Raw genomic sequence first — 19484 nt, 5'->3', positions numbered from 1 at the left:
TGGGCACGGCTTCCTGCTGCCTTCTCGCCTGCCTGTGACCTTGGGGAAGGCTCTGGAGCCCCTGGCCTGTTTGCCCTTTGCACCGTGGGGACAGCAGTGCTCAGCATGGGGAGGAAAAACACTCCCCAGGAGCTGCTGTGCAGGATTCACCCTTTGTGGAGCACCTGGGCAGGGTGAAGCTGAGCTTTGTCATCCCCTTTGTTCCAGCTGTGCCAGCTCAGCTCCAGCAGCCCAGCCCCTGTTTCTGGTGGCCCATTTCAGTGCCTTCCCTTACTGCTGAGGATGGGGAACCAGCCGGGGCCAGCACAGCCAGGAGGGCGAGGTGTTGGTGTGGGCTAAAGGCTGCTGGGCTGCCACCCTGAGAGACCCACCCTGGGTGTGGGCAGAGCTCTGGGGCTGTCCCTGCTCCTCACCCACCTTTGTGTGTGTTGGCAGCCCGAGAGAATTAACCCGGAGCTGAACCAGAAGGGATACAGCGTCAAATCCGACATCTGGAGCCTGGGGATCACCATGGTACGGGCACCTGGCGGCTGCCAGGGCGGCCGGGAGGGCTCGGTGGGGCTCGTGGATTCATTTCCCTGCCCGCAGTGATGCTGGTGGGAGCGGGGAGAGCTCAGCAATGTGCCCCAGGGTGGGAGGGAAGGAGGATGGAGCTGCTGGGAATGTGGAGGCAGCAGCTGCCGGGAGATGGCAGCATGGGCTAAGGCACAGGAGATGATGGAGCAGCTCGGATTCCCGGCAAAAAACCCTCCCAGCACTCGGCAATTCTCCCCTCGGGAGAGCAGGGACGGGGGCGGCTCCCTCGCGGTGTTTTGGGGAACCCATCTGCTCCCCGAGTGGTTTCACAGCGCAGTTCCCCTGTGCAGGGTGGGGCTGGTTTTAATCCCAGCCTTTAATCCCAGGAGATGTGACATGGAGGGGGACAGGACACTGCACCTGGAGCTGCCTGGGTCTCCTCCAGCCTCTCCTGTTGGCTGGGGGAGGACAAGTAAATTGTTGTGGCCATGTGGGGTGAGGAAATCATAGAATCCCAGAATGGTTTGGGTTGGAAAGAACCTAAAAGATCATCTCATTCCACCCCCTGCCATGGGCAGAGACACCTTCCACTGCTCAGAGCCACATCCAGCCTGGCCTTGGGCACTGCCAGGGATCCAGGGGCAGCCACAGCTTCTCTGGGCACCCTGTTCCGGGGCCCCCCACCCTCACAGGGGAGAATTCCCTCCTAATAACTAATCTATATCTCTCCTCTTTCAGTTCAGAGCCAACCCCCTTGTTTTATCACTGTTTGCCCATATAAAATTCACTCTCCCTCCTTTCTGGAAGCCCCCTTTGGGTACTGCCAGGGGCTCTGAGATCCCTTTGGAGTGTTCCCATCTCCAGGCCGAACAGCCCCCTGCACAAACACACCCTGGGGTGGGCACTGGGTGATCCCAGACCTGTGGGGTGGGCTGGGTGGGCTGGGGGGTGTCCAGCCCCAATGCTGAGGCCCAGGCTGTGTCCCCAGATCGAGCTGGCCATCCTGCGCTTTCCCTACGACTCCTGGGGGACGCCCTTCCAGCAGCTCAAGCAGGTGGTGGAGGAGCCCTCGCCACAGCTCCCAGCAGAGAAATTCTCAGCGGAGTTCGTCGATTTTACCTCGCAATGGTAACAAATCCCCCCCTCCTGCCCTGCCTCCACAGGCAGCTCTCAACCCCCAGTTGTGGGCAGAGCGTTGTGCAGGTGCCAGGCACAGCAGTGCTGGTGGCAGCTGTGGGGTCTGTCTGAGCATCTGGGCTGCTTTGAGGGCACACACAGGATTTAGGATTTAGGATTTGGGGATGCTGTGAGCAGGTGCAGCTCGTGTCCCTGAGTCTGGAAGGGCAGCAGGGAATGGGATGGCTGCATCCTGTCTTGTGGGACATGGCTCTGAGGGCAGATTTTATCCCCTCTGGTTGGTGTCTGTCCCTCTCCCGGGGCCCAGGAGCTGGAAGCAGCAGGAGCACTTGGCTGTGCTGTAGGAAAAGGGCTGGAGCAGCCCTGCTGCTGTGTGCAGGCTGCACAGAGAGCTCAGGCAGCTTGCCCCTGTGGCAGGAGCTCCCTCCCACAGCAGGGTTGGATTTTCCAGTGCCACCCACCCGCCTGCCAAGCTGGCAGGTGGCCACTGGCTCTGCCTGGTGGCCACAAAGGACAGCAGATCCACAAAGAGAGAAATGTGAGACTGTTCTTGAGCTGCCAATGCTCTCCCATGACCCAGGAAGGGGATTATCAGCTGCTCCTGCCTGGGCACTCTCAGTACCCATGTTTGGATTCTTCAGAGTCTTGTTCAAACATGTTTTCATGTCCCCCTGGTCCAGCTGCTCGGCTCCTGGCCCACGCTGGGGAATACCTGCCATGCCCCTGGGTCTAGGAGAGGTGGGAGCTGCCTTGGAAAAACCCTCTCACAAGATGCTCCCCGTTCTTGCAAGGCCCACACGGAGGTTTTGGAGCAGCTGCTGTTGCTGCAAACGGTGCTGCTGGCTCTGCTGTTTCCCAGCTGCCTGCTGTGCCTGCAGGCTGTTCATCTCAGAGGGATTTGCTCTTCCAAGCCCTGTGCCTTGCAGCTCAGGCTGGGGCTGCTTGAGGAGTTACATCCACAGCCACTTTGGGGAGCACGTGGGGATTCCTGCCTTTGCAAATCCTCCAGGGTCACCAAAGATCCCTCACTGCCAGCAGAGTGGCATGGACTTGGAATGGAGGACTTTGCACCAGTTTTGTGTTTTGGGGGTCTGGGAATTCGTTCTGACTCCAAACCACGTCCCAGCCACTCTGTATTAAGCCTGGCTTAGATCTGTGTTTATCCATCTGCTGCCTGGGGCAGTGAAGTCTGATCATCTATAGGCACTGCAGGAAGGTTTCTGGGATATCTGAGTCAGGATCAGATCCCAATATAACTCTTCATTCCTGAAAATTTACATTGATTTCAGTAACTTATCACCAGACTTCCTGCTATTAGTAACCTGGGGATGAATTTGTTTTGTAGAAGGTCTAAATTAAGAGAATGACACCAAATGTGGCCACAGCTAACCTTCAAATTCACCTTGTCATGTTGGCCGGGGCTGCTCCTGAGGCGGGAGGATGTGACACATCCCGTACCTTCGATATTGGCACGTATGGAGCCCGGGTTCCTCTGTTCATTCACAACATGACACTGAACACGAGCCCTGTACACACAGCAAGCAGGAAATATCTATTCAGTGTGTGTCCTCTGCTTCCTCTGGGCCCCAGCAAATCCCAGCAGAGGTTCTCACTTTTGTTTTGCTCAGTGTGACACCTTTTCCCCGCCACCGCCGCGTACGTGTGTGAAGATCTTTTCAAGTTGCTCCAAGTGTCTTTCCCCTAAATACACTGCCAGGAAGTGAGTAGAGATTACGTCCTGTCTTTTAAAAGCTATTTTCTGCTGGAGGGAAACCAAAATAACTTCCAGCTACAACCCTCCAGGGCCATCTGTTGTAGGAGAGGAGAAAAAAGGATGTGCCATGGAAGCATCCCCGCTGATAACAGCACGGTGATAAACAAACAGTTGTACACGTGCTCTGGAGCCACTCAGGCACTGCTCCCAGGCACAGCTTGGAGGCTGAATCCACTCCTGAGTCACTGGCCTGTTGGAGAGCACCCAGACTCCCACTTGTACCTGGCCCCCAGCAAGAGGCAGGGTTTTGAGTGGTGTTTTTGGTGGCTCCGGATCTCTTGGTGGACCTTGAGCTCTTGTGCCCAGCACTGTTGGCTGTCACTGTCCTCAAGGCCTAAATTGTTTCCTCAGCTTGGATGAGTAGCTGAACTCACTCTGCAAAGTCTAAACCTTACTTTTGTCATGGCATAATCTTATGGCCTTACTTAAACTGCAGACAGAAGATAAGTTCTAATTTTTTCTTTTTTTTTCCCTCCCCATTAAAGCTTGAAGAAGAATTCCAAAGAACGGCCAACATACCCAGAGCTTATGGTGAGTGTGGCTGCATCCAGCAGTGTGTTCAGAGCTGAAATGGGTCACACTGAGGTGCTGAAGGCAGAGATTCCAGTAGTGATGGTGTTTTGGGATGCTTTGCATCTCTTTTTTTCATACCAGATGGGAGAATTGTGACACTTCAGAGTCCTGGGAGGGTGGCTGCAAGTCAGAGATGCTCTTTGAAATCTCAGCCAGGTGTTTTTCCATTCAGATCAAGGGAGAAAATACACGTTAAAGCAAGTAATGGACAAGAATGAGGCTGTGAAGGATCAGTTAGCAAGGCTGAAATCCTCCTCTGGGGTTTGTGAGATCAATTCAAACACCTCAGTGTGCCACAAATGCTCCTCAAGAGCTGCAGGAGCCCAGTGGCCACCTGAGCTTTGCTGCCCTGGTGCCTTGGAGAGGAGGATTTTTGGACAGAGCAATTCCTGGATATTGGGGACAGACACTAATAATTCTGGTTATTGAATTTCTTCTGCTGCCTAGAGACTGCTTGCTGTGAGGGATAACTGAGGAGTAGCTAGGGAGGAAAATGCCAACAAAGGTTGGTGACAGGAGAAATGGAGGGCACTGCTCTGTGCCTAGCCAGAGCTCTGGGCTGCAGCTGGCAAAACCAGATTTTTCTGCTTGGGCTCCACAGCTTCATGGCCTCTCTCTCTCTCTCCTGACTTTCTGGTATTGCTCCTGGTGCTGCTAAAAACTGGCAAAAAGCAGCAGAGCTCGGGAAGTTGGTGTTTCTTTCACTCCTGCAGACATTTAATCCTTTTTTACTCTCACACAGTTTGAAGCTTTCTAAAGGCAGGAAGGTTTTATTTGTTATTTCTGAAAATCCTGACCCTGCATCCCCACCCCTGTCCAGTCTCAGTGTTAAGATCACCTGGATTAAGGGAAACTGCTGCAGGATTTCTTTAGGCACTGGTATTCCCTAGCCCACAATTTTTGGGATATAAATTCTGCCATCACCACCTCACACCTTCTGCTCACAGGTGAGAAGGTGACAGGTTTAAGCTGATTTTTACCTGCAAGTCATGCTGGAAATCCACGGCCCTGAGTTGTAAGCAGTGAATAATTCCCATGACATTTGGTGCTGGGCCCTGTAATGCAATTAAACTATAAATAGATCTGATTGACACACAACTTGCCCCTAGACTGGTTTCAAACAAAGAGAGGCCTGAGATTTATGGCTTTTTTTTAAAAAAAACTTTTTTTTTTTTTTGGTGGTGGGGGGGGGAGTATATTATTGAATAAATCCATGTGTATATTTTAAGCAAATTTCTGAACTTTGCCAAATGGCCTTTTATCAAAAAAGGTTCAGTGAAGCAGCTCCGTGTGCTGCAGCATTAATACCCATTGGCAAGGGAGTGCATTTCTATTGAATTAACTTCTTGGATCACCCCTGCAGAGTATCTCAATGCTGTGGTATTTTATGGCTGACATGGATGTTGTGAGGTCCTGTGGTTGAGGGTTGCTGTTTTGTTGGGGTTTTTTTTCCTCTCTCTTATGACATTAAGTTGTGGTGCTGGATTGGACTTGTCATTCAGACCAAGACTGCTCCCTTGCTTTCCTGTGGAATTGAGGTTTCTCATGGAAAATATGACTCTGTGCTATCTTGAGCATCAGGAAAGCTGATAGGGGTGCTTAATTTCATTTAAAAACCCACTTCCCCAGGTGAAGTGGAGCGTGAAAGTGCTGTGGGAGCAGTGGTGTGCACATCCCCCAGCTCTGTGCCAGCTCAGAGGGCTTGGCTTCCCTGGGCCACGGGGCTGGAGGGCACTGCTGCCACCCCTGGCACATTTTTGGGTGCTTCCAGGCTTGGGGTGTCACTTCAGTGGGATGTGAAAGCAGGGACATTGTGCTGGGACAATGATGGGGTCAGCTCGGAGTTATCCAGGACACTTCAATTCCTGTGACTGTCTGACCTAGGCAGACCTTCAGTTTTGCCTGGATCTTTGCCTCAACCCATTCCAGCCCTGTTTCCCACATAATTGTGCTTCCTTTTCCTTACTGGTGTGTCTTTGGATCGTTTCCCAGCCACTCAGAGCTGCCTCCTCTCATTCCCTGGGTGACTTTCCACTCAAACCCACCTTGAAAAATCTCTTTGCTTTGCTTTTCTTCTCCCTCCACTTGGCCACTGCCATTAAAAGGTCATTGAAACAGCCAGTGCTCAGAGACTGAGGTGAGGGGCAGCTTGGAAAAACCCTGGAAACCCCAAATTGTCTTTAAAAATCTGACTAGAAAGGAGAGAGCTGGAAATCAAACTCTCGTGCAGAGCTGAGATCACTGTGAGCCCTGCAGGGCCCTGGCTGCCTTTTGGCTCTCTCTGACACCTTCCATACAAATAAATCCAATTATCTGCCAGGACAGTGGGTGTCAGACAGGGTTTTGGGGGTTTTCAGGTGGGATCTCAGCCTGATGTGTTGCTGAACCAACCAAACCGAATTGCTGGTCCTGGAGGAGAAAGGTTTTTGTTGCTCTTGGGGGGTTTGGTTTTGTTTTTTTTTCTCCTTGCCTGTATTTTTCCCTTGGTGCTGAAATGTCGGCAGGGTTTTCTGGCAGGGTTTTCTGTCTCCCCCTTGTTGGTCAGGATGAAGTGGTTAAACACACAAGTGGGGATGGTTTTCCAGTTGGGATGGCTTTCCTGTGTGCTGGCTGGGCTGAAGGAGCCACTCCTGCTGCGAGGGAACAAATGAGACTCAGGAGTCATCAGAGGGTGAAAATCCACACATAAAGCTGGGGGAAAATCACTGCAGTCAGCAAGGCACCCCCTGCTCCAGCTGGAGTGTGTGGGGTGGGTAACCGTGCTCTGGGGGTGTTATGGGGCAGATGGAGAGGGTTTTCTAAACCTTGCCCTTGCCTCCAGAGCTCATTCCTCCAGCCAGGGCAGGGTTTAGGGGAATCCAGGAGGGCAGCACAGTTCCATGGAGCAGCCCTTGTGCTGCCCACTTGCCTCAGCTGTAAAAGCCCAATATTATGATGCTAAGGAGAAAACCTCCTTCACTGTCTGCAGGATTGTCTGAAAAGCTTTTTGCTCAGCGTGGTGAATAATAAACTTAGCTGTTTTTTTTGTTTTTTTTTTTTTTTTTTTTTTTGCTTTCCCAGCAACATCCTTTCTTCACCCTGCACGAATCCAAAGAGACAGACGTCGCCTCTTTTGTCAAGCTCATCCTGGGAGACTGAGAACTGGACTTGTAAAAGAATTGCCCTTCTGTGGACTGGTGGGTGCAGGGGAGGGGCTCGTGGCAGGACTTGTCATGGAAGCACCAACAGAAAGTCGCCGTGTTTTGTTTTGTTTTGTTTTTATTCTGAGAAACCCCCGCCTCGCCCGAGTTTTTTTAAAGGGTTCTTTGGTATCCATAGTGACATAGAACGAGCTGGTTAGTGGAATGAATTTTAATAAGGTTGGTAACCTTAAAACAAAAACAAAACAAGAAAAAAAAAAATCTTTTTTTGAAAGAGTGATTTACATATTTAATGACAGTCAAAGTTCCTCTTCCTAACTTGCTCCTCATCCCCCTTCCCTTCCCCTTGAACCAGAATTTGCTTTGTCATGGTAATAGGTGCTATGGTAGTCATGAAGTTGTATGTAGATTTATATTTTGTCCCTTCCATTATTTTAATATTTATGTTAAGTGCTTGATGGAATAGATTTCTGTTTTATATGAGGATGAGTGCGTGGTGATGATGATGATGATGATGATGATGATGATGCAAAATGAGGCCACAGCGAGCAGCACTTGCAGGGCTTCACTGGGGAAAAGGTGTCCGAGGAGAGGAGAGCAGAAAGTGTCTCTGTTGTGGAATATATTTAATGTGCATCATAAAAGGAATTGATAAGCAAGACTTTGCAGCTCAGCTGCTCGAGCTGGGTCAGGGAGGGAGGCCCTGGTGTCCCTGTGGTCACCTCTTGTCTGGACACCCTGCTCTGAGTCCAGCCTCCAGCTGGGCCAGCCCTGTCCCACAGCCCTGCTCTGCTCTGGGAATTGCTGGGGACACGTCTGGGACAAAAGGCCCAGAGGGAAGGAGGTGTCACAGGAGTTGCACAAAGAAGAGGAGGAGGCTGCCCTGGTCAGTGCCCCTGCCCAGCAGTGCTGCAGTGCCCGAGGCTCCCTTGGGCTGGGGATGAGCTGCTTTGGGCTCTAAGGGAGTTCCTCTCTCCTTCTCGGGGTGAGACAGGATCACAGGATACACAGCATGAAAAATGGGATGGTTTGGTGTTGGTTTCCAGGGCTGGTGGCACTGCCCTGGCAGCAATCCCTCCGTGCTTGCCCACAGAGTGTGGGAGTGCCAGGGCTCCAGGAGCCCGTGCTGGCATGAGGACTGGGCTGAGGACTGGGCTGAGGACTGGGATGTGCATTGGGATGTGCACTGGGCTGTGTCCAGCCCCAGCTGGGATGTGCAGGCAGCCAGGAGCTCTGCCCTGGGCTGCAGGTAGGAGCTGCAGCCTGGGAAACCATGCAGGGACACCACAGCCCACCCTGACCAGGAGCAGGAGAAGGGGCTGGTGAGGTGGGAGAGGAGCTGGAGATCGTTCTGCCCTCGGGTCAGTCACTGTGTGGAGCAGGGGGCACTGTGAGTGTTGCTGAGCTCTGCTCTGTGAGGCCACTGGCTCCACATTAACCCTGGTTTGAGCCCCAGCTGCCTGGCCTGGCCATGAGCTGCCCGTGGCTCCTTCCCCCAGCCCTGGAACGGGGCCTGCCTGTGCATTCTGGGGATGCTGCACAAGTGCCTGTGCCCCTGCATGTGCTTCCATCCCCACCCCTGCTTGGGCACAGCCCCTGGGAGCCACGTCTGACCAGAAACACACCCTGCTCTGCAGTGCTGAACCTGTGCAGGATGTCACTGAACCTGTGCAGGATGTCACTGAACCTGTGCAGGATGTCACTGAACCCTGTTCTGCAATGCTGAAACTGTGCAGGATGTCACAACCTGTGCAGGATGTCACTGAACCTGTGCAGGATGTCACAACCTGTGCAGGATGTCACAGAACCTGTGCAGGATGTCACAACCTGTGCAGGATGTCACTGAACTTCTGCAGATGTCACAACCTGTGAAGGATGTCACAATCTGTGCAGGATGTCATTGAAACTGTGTAGGATGTCATTGAACCCTGTTCTGCAATGCTAAAACTGTGCAGGATGTCACTGAATCTGTGCAGGATGTCACAACCTGTGCAGGATGTCACTGAACCTGTGCAGGATGTCACAACCTGTGCAGGATGTCACTGAACCCTGTTCTGCAATGCTGAAACTGTGCAGGATGTCACTGAACCTGTGCAGGATGTCACAACCTGTGCAGGATGTCACTGCCCCCTGCTCTGCCAGGTTAGCAGCTCCAGACTCTGCTGGTGCAGGTTGGCACAGTCTGAGTGGATTTTGGGAAGCGATCCCTGGAAGGGCTGGTGGGGAGGGCAGTGTTCAGAGCAGGGTGTGGGGTGCTGGGGACATGCCAAACACCTCAAAGAGGCGCACAAAGCCACCACCAGTGCCTGGGCTGCCACTGCCACTGCCACCACAGGGCTGGCCGAGAGCCTGGGGTGGTGCAGCCCTGCCCTGGGGCTGGCAGTGACAGAGACAGGGGAGTATTTATCAGGATTTATCAACCCCCGTGGCCTCGGCCGCAGAGCGGGGGGCTCACAGAGGGAATCAGGAATCAGGGGGTGATTCACAGCTCGTGCAGCTTTGGGGAGGAGGAGGAGGCTCCCCTTGCTCAGCCCTGCCCCAGGAGCCTGCCCAGCCCTTGGGGAAGGATCAGCTCCATCCCCTGCTCTGTGCCGGGGGGAACCTTTCAGGTTACATTTTGTGGTGGATGAAACACGAGGATGTTTTACTTCACAGTGTAATTTTAAGAGGCCTCGCATGGCTCATGATCTGCCCTCTCATATTCCATGGTGTGTGTGTGTGTGTGTTTTCTCTCTCTCACTTTCTCAGAGTCACTGAACTGTTTTGATTGATTGTCCTCAGCTGCAGCTGAAAGTCCAGCCAGCCAGTTTATAGACTCGGTTCCAGCATCAATTCTCACTTTGAAAAACATGACATTTAAAACCACCCTTTGGTTTTCCTACATATGGATCTGATGCTTTTGTTAAAGATTGTTTTTGCTGCTTTTCCCCTGCAATATAAGTCTCATTTGGACACCGCATCTCCTTGACCTCAGAGCACCTTCATTTCAGTGCCATTGTAATTGACAGGTTGAATTTATGAGATACTGTCAAAGCTCAGTATTAATAGCAGATATTAATGTCACCAGCGTTTTCCAATAGAGAATTAATGGCAGTGTTGTCTGCAGCTTGTAACCCTCTAAAAGGATTCCTCTGTGCTTCCACACAGGGCTTGCTTTTGTGCTTTCTGCTCGAATCCCTTTGTCTTAATGACATTACAATAGGGCACGCAACAAATCACTTCCCTTCCCTGCTCCTTCTCCATGACTTTGTTCCTTTTAAAGTCGTTTGTGTCAGCCCAGAGTAAGTGTGGAGCTGTCTGAGGGTGGGAAGTGCTGTGAGAGGTGCCCAGTGCTGATGGAGCTGTGGCAGCACAGGTCCCTGTGTCCCTCGTGGTGGCCACAAAGCTTGGCTTGACCCGGAATTTCTTAGAGAGAAGCCAGAGCTGGGCGGCTTCAGCTCAGGGAGGAGAGCCAGAGACTCCTGTGTGCCTCAGAGCCCTGCTGGGCTGCAGGAGGAGGGTCAGGCTCTTCTCTCTGCTGTTTAATTGTGACCTCTGTGAAGATGAGAAGCTTTGGTTGCTTTTCTTACATCTTTGCTTGGCCAGAACACGAGCACAGGGACAGACACAGGCTCTGAAACCTTTCCTGACAGCCTGGCCCCCTGAACAGCCCAGGTGTTGAGGCTTAGGGATGTTCTTCACAAGGATTTTGTGTGTTCACACAGCGCAGGGCTTGGGATTTTTAGAGAAGCAGGTCTCCAATGCCATAAACCCCAAAGTCAGGGAGCAGAGAGACAGCAAAGCTGCTGGGAGCTCCCACTGAGCTCTGAGCTGTGGATGGGTTTGCAGGGCAGGGAGGGCTCCTCCAGTCTGCCACAGCTCGTCAGGAGGCCCAGCCCATCCCCAGGGATCCCAGCTGTGATGTCCATCCTCTTCTTCCTCCCCAACCCAGCTCCTGGTGCTCCTGCAATCCCCAGGATGCTGGAGGCCTTGCCCTTGCTGGAGCTCTGAGGTGTCACTGGCAGGGAAGGTGTTTTCTGGGTCCCCAAGAGCCCTTTGGACCCTTCAGTCTGAGAGAGGAGTTGGAGGGCATTTTCTGGTTACTGTTTTTGAACACCAGGTTCATGCTGCTGCACTGGGTGCAATGCCCATCTCTCCTGGAGTTCTTCCAGGTGTACAAACCTTGACACAGATATCTCTGTACTGTATTTCTGTGTTTTTCCCTGACTTTTGTTGAGTTTACTGCTGACGAAGAGGCAACTCCGACTTGTTAAAGAGGTGGAACTTCATTTCTAGAGGCAGGTGTGTGATGCAGGAGGCAGTTGGTGGGTCCCTACTTGGAAAAATCTTTAAAAAATCCCAATTCATCTCCCCGTTGTTGAGCAGGTGCTGCTCCTGGTGGGAAGGAGCTGCCAGGGGCTGAGGGCAGAGGCTCAGCTGGGATTTCTCCATGCTTGCTGCCAGCCAGGTGTGTACCTGCACATTTCCCTTCTTCCCTGCATGTTCTGGAAGAGGAAATCCTGCTTGGCCAGCTCAGCATTGCTTCAGTGGCTGGTCTGGTGTAGTTCAGACAAGGTTCCCACCAGCTCCTGTGTTTAAGAAATCTTCTTTATTCAAAACAACCCCAAACTCCTCTCTCAGAAAAGCCAGCCAAGATGCTCCTTCTTTTTTTTTTTTTTCCCCCTTCCATCTTGTTCCTGTTAGAGGAACTCTGGGAGCCTGTCTTGGTGCTTTCACTCTTTCACATGCCAAAGATCCCTCTTAGTTACACTCCTGCCAAACCAGATCTTATAGTCTTGCCTCTGAAACCATCCACTTCCCTGCTCCTTGGGGTTCCTTTTGTTGCTGTTGCTTTTTCATTGAATTTCCTCGTGTTTATTGACATGTCTATTGTTGAGCTTCCTGGACACATGCAGCTCTCTTTTTTGGGATACAGGGAAAGACAAATAGTTGCCTTCACTTCTGTGCCCCTGCTGTTGGGGAAATACTGTCAGTGATGTGATTCCTACAGATGGGATGGGTCTCATGTAGAGCTGGGGTCATGGAGGGTGTAAACTGGCACTGCTCCATTGGCTTGGCTGGAATAAGGCCAGTTTTGTCCAGCTGAGAATCTGTCCTTAGTGTCTAAACAGTTATTCCACACTAATAAAGATTAATGATGGTAAATCCCCACGGATTAGACATAAAATGGCAAGTTTTGCTCATTAATCTTTATTGCCATGTTCTGGTTGTTGATGGAGCAGTCTCCTCTCTCTGCTCTGGGCGTGCACAGGGGAGGGGGCTGAGCCTGGGGAGATGAGGGGTGGGCAGAACACACAGAACACACCAGATGTCCACATGTTTTACACTCCCTGTCCTCCCCCCAGGTTCCTTGTTTCCTTGAAAGCCCTTAACCAGCAGCAGAGGATGGATCCCAGAGCTTTGCCTGCTCCTCTGGCCTCTGCCTGGGCTATAAAACCCAGATTGTTTCTGGTGAGAAGGGATCAGATCTCCTCGTTAATATTTCAGCTCAGCCTTTTTTGCCGGAGCAGATGGAGAATGTGAAATTTGCCCTGTGCTCTGCAGAGCTGGGAGATTCACCCCTGCACTGGAGGAGTGGCAGCTCTCTTGAAGGCTGAAAGGACTCTGCTCCTCCACATCAGCCCACTCCATAAAAACAGTGGCTTTTGTTAATAAATAGGGCCAGAAAATGCTGCATCTCAGCTCTGAGGTGTTTGCAGATGAATAAACACAGCCAGGAGCTGCTGCTGCCAGTGCTGCAGGCACAAAGCTCCATTGCTGGGTACGTGAAAAGGACTCTGAGAGTGCAGTGAGCTTTAAGGGTGGATTTAATGGCACAGGGACAAGATGAGTGCTGTGATGGGCAGCTGGTGTCAGTGCACCCTGCCAGGGAGGGTCTGGAGCAGCAAGGGAGGGCAGGACACAGCCACAGGTCCCCTGAGGGCACAGCCTGAGAGCAGCCTGGATGCCTTTTCCCTCCCCACATCTTCCTTCAGGCCCAGATTTGTGGGCAGTGGGTCCCAGGTTCCCACTGCATCCCCAGCTCCATCAAGGGGAGCAAAATCTAAAACCCAAAAGAAACCCATGGGGGAAAAAAAAAACCTGCAGGTGACCCGAGGCACAAAAGCCTGGGAGAGGCCTCTGTGGCTGGGACAGAAAAGGGGAAACTTTTAAGTTGGTGTCTAACCAGCTTAATACCCAATTCCTATCCAATTCCAATGTCTATCCAGCTTAACCAGCTGGAAATACCCAATTTTCAGGCCAGCAGGAGGAGGGGGCAGCTGGGGCTGCAGGATGGCTGTGATGTGGCTCCTTCAGAGCAGCCCTGGGATGCACACCTGACATCCCAGGCATCTCTGCTTTCATCCCACTCCTGTTTTCATGGCTGGGATTTTAGTGGCAGCCAGGGGGAAGGGGAAGGAGCCCCCAGCCTGCTGTCCATGGGGTGCTTTGGGAGAGGAAGGAGCTGCCTGTCCTCTCCAGTTCCCAAATCCCACAGCTGGGAATCAGCCAGGCAGCTCCTCTCCAGCCCCAGCACGGGCTTGTCCCGCTGGAATTCCCTTTGGGAATGCTGGGCAGCTCTGGAGCTGCTGTGAGGTGGCTCAGCCCAGGCAGCAGCCAGGATGGGCCACACTCCTTTCCTTGAGAGATTCCTGAATTTTAAAGGACGGGGCAAGCTCCAGCGGCCGCGGGGTCCTGCGGGGATAAGCCGGGAAAAGCTTGGAAGTGGAGATGGAAATCTCAACAGATCAGACGTCTTTCGGCGATTTCCAAAGCTATCTGGTTTTAGCCAGACCTGAAAACCCTTCCTAGAAGTTTTATTTCAGGGTATTTTTGATCTGTTACTTTCGCTTTTGGGCTTAGTTAAATCCAGGAAACTCGGAATGGTGTAATTTTTGAATAAAGACTAAACACACCCCAAGTATTCCTGAACCGATCAGGAGAGCTGCTGCTGGGTTTATCTTCCAGAAATAATTCAGGCCAGCTCAGGCTTTAATTCAGTCTGGTTTTGCCCCTAGATAATGATTCTTTTTTGAGGAAATAAAGAGAGCAGACCATGATCTTTCCAGAAAGCTGTGACCTGACACACCAAACCATTCCAGGAGGTGGATGGAGATAAATGCTCCAGTGAGAGGAGCCAATGTCTGGAGGCTGGAAGAGCAGCCTGGAATATCCTGGCCTCCAAAATCCCACAGAGACACAGTTTCCCCAGGAATTGTGGGATGGAGGTGTTGGATTCTGCCATATCTCGAGATTTTTCCCTCCAGGAGAGAACATTCAGCCATCTCAGAGTGTCCCAGAACACCCAAAAACCTTCAACATTTTTATGAGTTTTTTTTTTTCAGGATGGATACTGTGAAAAGTCAGGAAGAGCCAGGTGTCCTTGATTTGCACAGCCAGGGTGAGGAAATGTGAATTAAGTGCCTGGTAAAAGCCAAAAAAAAAAAAAAAAGTGTGTTTAAAGATAAATCCCAGTCTCTGTCAGAGCTGTTGAGCCAGGATCAAATTTTCCCAAATCCAGGTACAGCTGCAGAGCTCTCCATCCATATTTAGCCCAAATTTAGTCACAAATTCTGCATGAACACCTACAAACATGGACTGGGCCTTCTGGGGGGCTTCTGGCGAGTTGGGGCTCAAAATCCAATCTCCCCCAAGCCAGGATTTGGCCCTGAATATTCCCTTTAAAATCCATGTGTAAAGTGAATTTCCAGGGCTCGGCCGCTGTTTTTATTTTGGTGAATCGAGTGGTTTGTGCTTGGTGAGAGCTGTCCCTGTGCCAGGGGCTGCTGGAAATACTCACAAACATCCAAAATAGCTGGAATTCTGCATTTTTTAATAGCAGTACAATGAGGGGAAGCTGCTAAATGGAGCTTCTTGTAAGATGGAAATGTGTTGGTGTAAAATAGGGGGGGAAAAAAAATGAAACAACTCTCTAAAATTGTCCAAATTCATCAATTTAAGGAATTACAGTTTTATTGGCAGAGATCCATGTTTAGGATCAATAGATGGGATTTCTAGACTTTCTGTCTTAAGGTGTGAAGTCTGCTTTTACTCGAGATGGTGGGAAATCTGTAACAAGGATATTTCTACATAGTTTTGGCTAGGAAAAAAAAACCCCCAAACACCAAAATAGGAGCAAAAAATGGAAAAGCACCCAGTTCCCAGTGGTCTCTGGTGTTGAAGAGGGCACATGAACATGTTAGGAAGGAGAAGACTTTCCAACCTGCTGCAATTCAAGTCCTTATTTTACTTTATTTTTAGGATTTTTTTTTGCAGGAACATCATTTGGGTTCTTAACTGTGAAAGTCTCTGCTTTTCCATCCCTGAGGAAGGCTGATTATTCTTTCTCATGTTCTTATTTATTATTTATCCCTTTCTGGTACTCTCCAAGAGGTGTTGAAGGTATCTCCCAGCCTGGAGCCACGTGGAATCCCTGTGGTATCCCCTAGCAGCTGGCATGGCAGTAGACAGCTAATTATGATTTTAAATTATATTTATAGCAACTTAGATTATTAATTTTTTTTTCTTTTTTTTTTAGTGTCCTGGTTTGCTCTAGAATTAGGGATGGGGATAAGGAATCTTGTTTTTAAAAATTGTAATTTTTTGAGTTTTCTTTTAACACCTTGGGGGCTACTGAAGAAACCTGCTCACTTTTATGTTTTTAGTAGGGAAGCAAAATTGGGTTTCAGTTGTTCCTTTGAGAGGGGATTGAGTAGCACCAGGGTTCACTTTAGCTGGTAAAATGCTCTGTGTCACATCATTAAAATCACCCTGAATTCTGAGAAAACAACCACTTCCCACCCGAAAATTAAAAATCTGATTGGTGACAAATTTGGTTTGTCCAAGGCTCGTGCCAGGCTTTTCTCTGTCAGATTTCCATGGAGTTTGCTGGGAGGTCAGGGTTGGCCAAGGCAGGGTCGGGGACAGCCAGGTGTCACCTCTGGGGATGGAGGACACGTGTCCTGCAGAAATAATGGAGCACTTCGTGAGCAGCTGCCTGCTCTCTAGGGGATGTTGAGAAAAATCCCTTAAGTGTGGGAGAGAATCAGGACTGGGGGCTCAAAACCCAGCAGGTTTTATTCTTTTTATTCCCTTTCTCCCCTTGGAAAGGAGCTTCAAAAGCCTCCCCAGCCTTTCTGATAAAGAATAATAGACAACCACAGAGTCATTTAGGGTGGAAAAAACCTTTAAAATCATCAAGTCCAACCAAAAACTCAGCACTGCCAAGGCCACCACTAACCCATGTCCCCAAGTGCCACATGCACACATTTTAAACCCTCCAGGGAGGGTGACTCAAGCCCTTCCTTGGGCAGCCTGGGCGCTGTGGTGCAGCTGTTTTCAGACAGCTCACGCTGCTTTTCTGGTTTGTTTTCTTTCCCCAACGTATAAGAAACGTTGGGTAGCAGAATGTGGAATTGATTAGAAGTTCATAAAGCAGGGACCTCAGAAGGATGTGGGTATAAATGCTTTTCAGGCATCCGAGGTGAACTTTAAATGGAGCTTTGGCCCTCATTTGCTTTCTGCTTTTCAAAAACCATTTATGAGAAAGTGGAGCTGTCAAAGCCGTGCATGAACTTTGCCTTCTTGCAAATAACTCGTCTCAAAGTAAATTGTCCAAGTGCACAAGAAACTTGTCTCAAAGTAAATCCAGTAGCTCTGCAAAGCTGGAATTATGTGCATTAGAGGGTGTGAGAGGTGTGTGTGTGTGTGTGTGTGTGAGCACGTGTTGTGCTGGGGGGGTGCAAGGAGTAACTCGACCATTTTGAGATTTAAAAAAAAACACAATGCAAGTGCTTTTTTTTTTTTTTTTAAAAAAAAAAAAAAAAATACAGCGTAAAATATTTATTTCTTGGCAGAAGTACATCAGACCACATCTCCCATCCTTCTTTTAATTGCTTGGTGTTTGTTTGTGTTGTCTCAGGCTTTGCTGGTTTCCTCCGCAGGGCTGTGTGCTGCTCTCAGCCCTTCACCTCACACAACCCCTGACAGCCAGGGCAGCTCCAGCTCCTCAGGAGAGCCCCCGGGGTGCAGGAGTGCAGCAGAGGCTCGGCGGGTGTTGGGTTAAATGCAGCACAGGGCAGCCGGGGTGATTCTCAATTTTGAGCCTTGTGGAGGGAGCTCTTCCCTTGGGAGAACCCAAACCTCCACACCCCAAATCAGAGCCTCAGGGTCAGACAGAGCAGCTCGGAGGGTGCTGCTGGAAAGGACAGGGGTGCTGACATGGGTGTGAGGTGGCACTGGGCGGGTGGCAGTGTCCTGTGGGCTTTGCCCAGCGTTTGGAGCTGCCCGGTGTGGGATGGATGCTCCGAGCTGCCGTTCCCAGCCGGGCAGGCACTGCCAAGCTCACAGGCTGTGAGCTCCAGGGTCCTTCCCTGGTCACCTGGCTGCCCCCCTGCCCATCCCTTCCCCCTGGCTCCACCTGCAGCACTCCCTGTGTTGTCTTCGCCCATCTCAGAGCTGTTCCTGGCGCTCTGGAGATGGGCAGGAGCAGCAGGGTGACAGCAGGACCGTGTGTGTAATGTCTGAGAGGCTTTTAGTCGATGTTGTTTTACTGAGATGCTTTTAGGATCCATGCTGAACTGGTATTCTTTAACCTTCACTGCCACAGATTCTTTCTCCCCACCCTCTTCACTTCACACAGATTGGCAAAATACATTTGACTCGGAAAAAAAAAAACCCAAACAGCCCCAAACTCTGCTGATGGGCTAAGTTACTCCTCTTGACTGCGCTTTGATTTGATTTCTCAGGATACCCAGAGGTTTTTCACTGCTGCTCAGAGGGGACAGTACACCTTTTTGGAGACTTCAACCACTGTAACAGTTTTCCAGATGTGTGTGTGCGTGTGTGTTTGTGTGTGTGTAAGCCAGCACTGTGCGTGTGTTCTGCTGAATATCGTGTGCATCTCTGAACTGCTTCAAACAACTGCCTGGAAGTCAAAAACCAACCACCTCTTTCCAGTCATATGTTTGCCGTGACTTTTCATAACCACACTTGAAACTAGTGGTCTTGGATGGAAATATTCAAAGAGCAGGGCATCTTTATAGCAATGGTATGTCAGTCGAATTACGGAAAATGTACACAGAAATAAATAAATGAAATTTAAAAGTAACGTTCTCTCAGCCTACCTGTGTTTCCCTCAGTGGGAGTGCCACCAGTTGTGTCGGGACACGCTTTGGGATGCTTTTGCCATTCCTATGGGAGGTTTTTGGGGATCATCTTACTCCCAGCAGCTTATCATACATTACAGAGAGCTCAGGAATGCTCAAGCTGCTCGGCAGGGATAATTGTCAGCCCTGCTGCCGCTGGTTTCCCTTTCCCTGCTCGGGCTGGCGGGAGCAGGCGCAGCCACATCCCGTCCAGCCCACATCAAAGGCACGGCCCGGAGGGACGGCAGCAGCGGCTTCCTGCCCCCCAACCCTCCCAAAAAAACTGCTTTTCCAGGGGTTCAGGGGCACCCGGCATGGCTCTGGCTGTGGGTCCTGGGCTGGGCTCTGCTGGGCTCGGAGCTCAGCACCTCTGGGCTGCAGAACAGATGTGGTTCTGCTCTGCTTCCTTCTGCATTCCCCCAGCAGCCCCATCACTGTTATTACCTGCCTTTCTTTAAAGGCAGGTGCTTTTCACTGTGCTTCACACGGTGCTTTTGTCCTGGTGCAAGGCCAGTGTTCATCCTGAATTTATTGTCTGAGCCAAAGTGCTTTGCTGGAGTGAAGTGTGCTGGGCTGGTCCTGCTGAAACATGAATCGCTGCTTCCCTCCTCCTCATGTAAATAAAATTGTCCTTCCATTTATATTAGAAGTGCAGAAAACAATATCCCAGCTCCCTCTGCTGATGCTGCAGTCCCAGTGAAGGCGAGAGCAGTGGCTGCAGAGTTGATGTGCTGCACAGTGAGCTCCAGAGAAACAGCCCAGTTAATAAAAGAGCTTTGAGGGACACACGTTTTAAACCGTGCTGAGGTTTGTAATGCAATTATCTGTATTGATGGAATGGCAGATCCTGTCCCCTCTGCCTCCCCTGCCTGTTTCATGTGTGAAATTGTGAAGGAATCCCTGCACTGTCACAGCTGATGTCACATGGAAGTGAGGAAGAGAACAGGAAAAGTTGAAGTGTGAGGAAAATCAATGTTTATCACCTGGAAGAAGCACAGAGGCCTGGGCTGAACGCTTTGGAATTGCAGCAGGAATATCACCCAGCAGTGGGAATGCTGGTGATGCAGAGATTGCCATAAAAATGTCTGAGGGGAAGAGTTGCACAGACCCATTTCTGAGAATCCTAAACTGAACTGAGCTGCTGGAGTTCTCCCTGCGCTGCACGTGCGTGTGTGTTCTGTTTAAAAGGAAGAAATTAAGAGCCATATTTTTATTTTA

At 50.7% G+C, this 19484-nt stretch overlaps 1 protein-coding gene across 1 annotated transcript in view; it reads left to right on the top strand.

The window, feature by feature from the left end:
* Positions 1 to 18229, top strand: part of MAP2K6 (mitogen-activated protein kinase kinase 6) — a 53561-nt gene extending 35332 nt beyond the window's left edge. The window contains exons 9-12 of the mRNA XM_014882759.2: positions 436 to 513; positions 1505 to 1644; positions 3913 to 3958; positions 7061 to 18229. Coding sequence (XP_014738245.1) covers positions 436 to 513; positions 1505 to 1644; positions 3913 to 3958; positions 7061 to 7138 — 342 coding nt within the window. The 3' untranslated portion in view covers positions 7139 to 18229. The remainder of the gene's footprint in view (positions 1 to 435; positions 514 to 1504; positions 1645 to 3912; positions 3959 to 7060) is intronic.
* Positions 18230 to 19484: the final 1255 nt, after the last annotated feature.

Source organism: Sturnus vulgaris, chromosome 20, assembly GCF_052056855.1.
Source record: "Sturnus vulgaris isolate bStuVul1 chromosome 20, bStuVul1.hap1, whole genome shotgun sequence".
NCBI lineage: Eukaryota > Metazoa > Chordata > Aves > Passeriformes > Sturnidae > Sturnus > Sturnus vulgaris.
The sequence above is the reverse complement of the archived record's forward strand: the minus strand, read 5'-3'. Positions and strand labels throughout refer to the sequence as shown.